Source organism: Suncus etruscus, chromosome 15 (assembly GCF_024139225.1).
Source record: "Suncus etruscus isolate mSunEtr1 chromosome 15, mSunEtr1.pri.cur, whole genome shotgun sequence".
Lineage (NCBI taxonomy): Eukaryota > Metazoa > Chordata > Mammalia > Eulipotyphla > Soricidae > Suncus > Suncus etruscus.
Window position 1 is genome coordinate 19,334,539 of NC_064862.1, and position 6,429 is coordinate 19,340,967.

Below are 6,429 nucleotides of genomic sequence, written 5' to 3' on the forward strand. Positions count from 1 at the left end.
GTCTTTAAGGAAATTCTGGTGCCTTTCTATTCATTTCCCTTCCTTTCCCCTAAACATCAGAGAAGTTCTGAGAATTACTGAAGAATTTTATTTCCGAACCTGCAGCTGATGATACTACAGAACAAGAAAACCTGGGTCACTTAATGAAGCAGGAATGAAGGCCTAAGATACAGCTCAACAAGCTTAGCATGTGGAAAGAGACCCACTGCATGTCACTCAAAAACCCAAACTAGAAAGGGAGAAAGCAAGAGGTGGGCTATAAACTAGCCAACCCACCAAGTAATTTAATCACAGGGAACTAAACAAGATGTGACAGTTAATCCCTGTGAATCTTTGGGTAGAGCTGAGTGAGGAGCAGCAAAAGCCCTTTCGCTGTCTGATCTCAGCTGGGAGCATGCTCAATTTTCAGAGATCTGATGGTAGAGACAAGTGGGGGAGTGTAGGGGAAGATTCCCAAGCAGACTCACAGGTCACACCTGGCAAAACTAAGTCAAACTGGGTCCAGTAGCTCAATCTTAGGGCCTGAGGATGTGGTGTTGCTCTAGCTCACAGAGATGGTGACCACCAGGTCCACAGTGGTGGTGCTTGGGGGCCTTGGTGATGGCTAGAACACCTCATGGCACTGAGGTTTGAACTCAGAACTTCTGACCACTGAGGCATAGAGACATTTAAATTTTATTTTGCTTTTGGGGGCACATCCAGAGATGCTCAGGACTTCTGGGGCTGTGCTCAGGATCACTCCTACAGGGCTTGAGGTGACTATATAAGTGCCAGGGATTGAACCCAGGTTGATGGCATGCGTGGCAAATGCCCTACCTGCTATACTATCAGGCTCATTAGAGAGATTTTTTTTTTGAAGTAAAAATCAGGTTTTAGTGGCTGGAGAGATAGCACAGCGGTAGGGCATTTGCCTTAGACACAGAAGGTTGGTGGTTTGAATCCTGGCATACCAAATGGTCCCCCTAAGCTTGCCAGTAGTGATTTTTTTTGGGGGGGGTTTGGGTTTTGGGCCACACCCGGCGACGCTCAGGGGTTCCTCCTGGCTGTCTGCTCAGAAATAGCTCCTGGCAGGCACGGGGGACCATATGGGACACCGGGATTCGAACCAACCACCTTTGGTCCTGGATCGGCTGCTTGCAAGGCAAACGCCGCTGTGCTATCTCTCCGGGCCCGCCAGGAGTGATTTCTTTTTCTTTTCTTTTCTTTTTTTTTTTTTTTTTTTTTTTTTTTGTGTGTTTTTTGGGTCACACCTGACAGTGCTCAGGGGTTATTCCTGGCTCCAGGCTCAGAAATTGCTCCTGGCAGGCACAGGGGACCATATGGGGCACCGGGATTCAAACCGATGACCTCCTGCATGAAAGGCAAATGCCTTACCTCCATGCTATCTCTCTGGCCCCCAGGAGTGATTTCTGAGCACAGAGCCAGGAGTAACCCCAAGTGTGATCCAAAAATCAAAAACAAACAAAAAAAAAAGATTTTATCTGGAGGTTCTGAGGAAGGGGAGGGAGAAGATAAGAGAGTAATGAGTAATGTCCTCAAGAGACAGCATAGGCGTCTTCAACCCAGCTTGGATGCAGGAAGTGCACATCTTTAGAGGGGAGATGCAGGGGACATATGCTTGGGCACCTTGTAGCCAAGCAACATGTGTGCACCTAGAGAGATTTTTATTGGTTCATTTGTTTTGCCATACCCAGTGATGCTCAGGGGTAGGTCCTGGCCCTGCGCTACGGAATCACTCCTGAAAGGCTCAGGGGACCATATGGGATGGACCATATGTACTGAGCTCAGGTCAGCCTCGAGCATGGCAAATGCCTTATCTGCTGTGCTATACTTTCACCTCCTTGAGAGATTTTTTTTTTTTTGGTTTTTGGGCCACACCCGGCGGTGCTCAGGGGTTACTCCTGGCTCTCTGCTCAGAAATAGCTCCTGGCAGGCACGGGGGACTATATGGGGCGCCGGGATTCGAACCGATGACCTCCTGCATGAAAGGCAAACGCCTTACCTCCATGCTATCTCTCCAGCCCCTTGAGAGATTTTTTAAAGGTAATAAGCCATCTTAGTTAAGGACCTGGGGCTTAACTTCCATGTAAGCTTTCTTGGAGAAATCTTCATAGATGTCCGAGATATCTTTTCAGAATCCAAAAGGGAGCCGAAGAGATAGCATGGGGTTACTCCTGGCTATCTGCTCAGAAATAGCTCCTGGTAGGCCCGGGGGACCATATAGGACGCAGGGATTTGAACCAACCACCTTAGGTCCTGGGTTGGCTGCTTGCAAGGCAAACACTGCTGTGCTATCTCACCGGCCCCTGAGATTCCTATTCTTATGTTTAATTTTGGCTCTATTCAGCTGGAGTGAGCCCAAAATATTGGGTCACATGGCGTGTGATTCAAAGATGGCCAAGTCCCCTTCTGGGGGAAGGTAAAAGGTTGGAACACCCCCATCTGAGGCCCAGGACTGAGATTTTGCTGCAAAAGGTCCTTTTCCAAGGACCTCGGCCTCCTCAGAAATTGATGGAGAGCCCTAATTGGAAAAGGACAAGAAAAAAAAGACTTTATTGAGGGTGAATTGATTTCTGATTATAACCTTCAGCCGGGACATAGATTTTGACTTTTGAAATTTCAGACTCTCAGCTTGAACTACTTTGAACTTTGAACACCCAGATGCACTGGCAGCAGCAAGAAGCTGCGGTGGCAGCAGCGGGACCTGCTTCCAAATACTGCCCAGAAGGGAGGAGAAGAGGCAGCAGCATCTGAGAGTCATGGGCTGCTCCCTTCCTGCTAGCAGGCAATTGGGACACAGTGGCCAGGTGGGGCAGAAAGCTACAGGCTGTAGCTGGGGAGATCCAAACCAGGCAAGAGGAACAGCACTCGTGGCTCCCAGCCGGACCCCTCTTCGGGGGCCTGGGATTCCATGGAAGTGAAGCCAAGTGGTGAGTGGCCTGGACAATTTGGGATACAATTTTAATATATATATTAATTAAATTAATTTAATTTAATTATTTAATATATATATTAAGGGAGAAAACAGCTAAGCCCAACTGAAAAATTTGATTTTAAACCACCTGCATCTAATTTTGTTTCAGGTGTATCTCTTGATCTAAGTCATTTACTTGCTGATTTAAATGTGCTTTATAGTTTTCCATAATTAATATTTCCAATTGCATAATATTTTACTGTGTATTTTAATGTAGTAGCCTGTTTTCAAAATGTATTTTCTGTATAAATGTTCTTGTACTTGTGTTTAGGGAAAGGTTAATAGGAATAAGAAAGTTCCAGGAAAAAATGCTTGGTTAAATAGCGTTAAGAAGAATAGGAATGTGCTCACTTCGGCAGCACATATACTAAAATTGGAACGATACAGAGAAGATTAGCATTGCCCCTGTGCAAGGATGACACGCAAATTTGTAAAGCAGTCCGTATTAAAAAAAAAAGGGGGGGGGGCCCCGGAGAGTTAGCACAGCGGCGTTTGCCTTGCAAGCAGCCGATCCAAGACCTAAGGTGGTTGGTTCGGATCCCGGTGTCCCATATGGTCCCCCGTGCCTGCCAGGAGCTATTTCTGAGCAGACAGCCAGGAGTAACCCCTGAGCAACGCTGGGTGTGGCCCAAAAACCAAAAAAAAAAAAAAAAAAAAAAAAAAAGGATAGAAACAAGGAAGTTCCAGGATATGCTTGTTAAGTGAGTATTAAGAAAATTTTAAGTTACAAATATATTTTGCACAGAAGTTATGTTTATAGAAAAGACTGATATTTTAATTTACACTTTAAACTTTGTTGCTATGAAAATATTAAGGTTCCTGCCTTTAAGGCTGAAGCCAGGAAAACAAAGGATAACCTATGCTCTTTTGTTTTTATTTGTTTTAAGAAAGGGGCAGATGTTATCCCCATCCCCATTCTTCCTGTGTAACCTTACCTGATAGTAAGATCTGCCCATTTCTGGGAGGGGTTTTTGGTAGGCAACAAAAAGATTGCCTGAGCAAGAAGGGGATTGATGGAGAGATTCAACAAAGGAGAAATGAGGGAGAGCTGGCAGGATGGAGGAAGAAGAAACATGTTGAATGCAGGGCTAATAATGGAGCTTGCTTGAAAGGTTATGGTAGAACATATGATAGATACACCTGTTGGCTAGGTCCTGAAAAAAGCTGATGTCTCCTGAAACTTGATTGCTGTGAGTCTTTTCCTCAGACTCACCGGCTGGAGGGAGCTGGAGGCGCGAGGCCCAGGCTGGACGAGAAAGGCCTCTTTCCACCCATCTCACCATCATCCACATCCATCCAGCACTCCATAATTAACCTGCTATTCTACACTCACAACGTGGGGATTTATCTTATAGGCTGGGAGTCAAAACACCATGGACACAGATTTACAGCCCCTTCATACTGGTCCCACAAGGCGACTTTAGGCCTTTAATCTTGCAGTGCCAACACTGTGTAGGTATAAATCAAATAAACCAGATTGGCACGGAGACCAGTGAGTCAGCCAGAAGCTGATCCAATCAAAATCTAATCCTTTTGTGACCTTCAACTCCGACTGCTACACTCTCTGTTTTTGTGCCTCCCGGTAGTGTTCCAGTTATTTGCAGAACGTGAAAGCAAAGCAGCATTTTCTTTTTTTCCTGAGCCTTTCCCAGTTTTGAAAATTTCAGATCAGCTGGATTTTGTTTTGTCTTAAATGCTGGAAGACCGTGTGTGGTGGGGTTAGTGGGTGGGTGGATTTTTCTTAAAACAGACTGAATAAGGAAGGGGAATATCACTCCTTCCTGAGGTGCCCAGGAGTCTCGTGGGCCCTAACTTGCAAAGCATACATGCACCTCAGACCTGTGAGCACTGTTGCTAGGAGTTTTTTTATACACTCTAGCCTGCCCGGTGCCTGCTTCTGCTCGACCTCTGGACACTTTTCAGAAAAACATGAAGAATCCCAAAGCAGGTGAGTTTTCGGGCTCACACGATGAGGAAGGCCCTCAGCAGCAGACTGGGCTTAGATGGGTGTCCCAGGCCTGGACTAGGCAGGTGGATGCCAGTGTGAGAACCAAAGTCCCCTGGGCCTAGGACCAAGGTGGTTCCAAGCTCCCAAAGAAGCCACTCTAAAATATTTTTCCACTTCACAACTTCCCCATGGGCAGAAGGTGTTAGTCCAAAGATAATACCGTAAAATGTACCCTGTAAAGGGCAGGGCCCTCTCTGTTCAGCTGAAAAAGAGAAACTAGATGGGTCTGATTGTTCCACCAGACAAGGACGCCCTCCCCACAAAGTTGAGTCAGCAATAAGTTGGGACACCCACCCTCAGCATGGTGTGATTTTTGATGTGATTTCTATTCAAATGGCTGAAATGCATTACTGTATCCACGAACGAAACGCTGGAGCTGTGGAAACCTGGTCATCTCCATATAAACTGCTGGAACCTGTAACTCGGATCCTTGTCCAGACTCCCTTGCTCGGACGAGCCTTGGACCTCGACTAGTCGAATAAACTCCCTTTTGCACCTGGCACGACCCGAGGTGGTCTCGGGTTAGGGCGGTCGCCTGGGACCCTAACTCCAGACCCCAGGCGGAGCTGGGGAGCTGGGCCTGGGGCCTCTCCATCCCCACATCCCCGGCGCTGGCTGGCTGGCTGGCTGGCTGGCTCGCTTGCTTACCCAGCGGAGGCGAGGGCCGGCCGGGGCCGCGCTCGGGGGCTCGGCGGAGGCTGTAGCTGCTGTAGCCGCGGTGCGGGGCGAACCTGCAGACGCTGCGGCCGCGCGCGGTGCAGTCGAACAGGTAGCAGCCGAGCGCGGCGTCCGGGAGCGCGGGGGGCCCGGGGGGCGCGGGCTGCTCCACCACGGCCACGGAGCAGCGCGGCTCGGCGCAGCAGGCCGCCACGCACTGCCGCCAGCCCCGCACGGCCTCGGGGGCCCGCAGGTAGCTGGCCCCGGCCGCGAGGGAATCCTGCGTGCGGATGATGGCGTCGCGCAGCTGGGCGAGGCCGCCGCCCGCGCCCGGGCACCTCTCCTGCGCGCGCGGCTGCGTCTCCGGCTCCGGCTCCTCCCGCGGCCGCTCCTGCTGCAGCTGTCGCCCAAAGCCCCCCAGCAGCCGCTCCACGCCCGAGAGCCGAGCCTGCAGCTCCGGCAGCGCCGCTGAGGCCGCCGGGTCCGGCCCCAGCAAGGGCAGCAGCGGCAGCAGCAGCAGCAGCGCCCGGAGCGCGGAGTCCGCGCGCGTCATTGCGCACAGCCTTGAAGAGGGGCGCGCGCGGGGGGCCGCGGAGCGCGGGGAGGGAAGGGAAGGGTAGGAAGGGAAGGGGAGAAAGGGAAAAGAAGGCGCCTGGCTTGGCGGAGGAGCCCGGGGGTCAAGCAGCGGCGGCCCCGAGACGCCCCTCCACGCTGGCCACGGCGGGGGCTGCTGGCACCGAGGCTGCTGCACGCATAGCCCGACGCGGCTCGGCTCAGCTCGGCTCCCGGC

General features: G+C 50.7%; 1 protein-coding gene and 1 non-coding gene across 3 annotated transcripts in view; one reads left to right on the forward strand and one right to left on the reverse strand.

Annotated features, from left to right (window-relative positions):
* Positions 1 to 6,207, reverse strand: part of LRP11 (LDL receptor related protein 11) — a 43,853-nt gene extending 37,646 nt beyond the window's left edge. For both annotated transcript variants that reach the window (XM_049789350.1, XM_049789349.1), the window contains exon 1: positions 5,631 to 6,207. In XM_049789350.1, coding sequence (XP_049645307.1) covers positions 5,631 to 6,192 — 562 coding nt within the window. In that variant the 5' untranslated portion in view covers positions 6,193 to 6,207. The remainder of the gene's footprint in view (positions 1 to 5,630) is intronic.
* On the forward strand, positions 3,318 to 3,424 carry LOC126031679 (U6 spliceosomal RNA). Its single transcript, XR_007503512.1, has one exon. It is a non-coding gene; the product is annotated as a U6 spliceosomal RNA (small nuclear RNA).
* Positions 6,208 to 6,429: the final 222 nt, after the last annotated feature.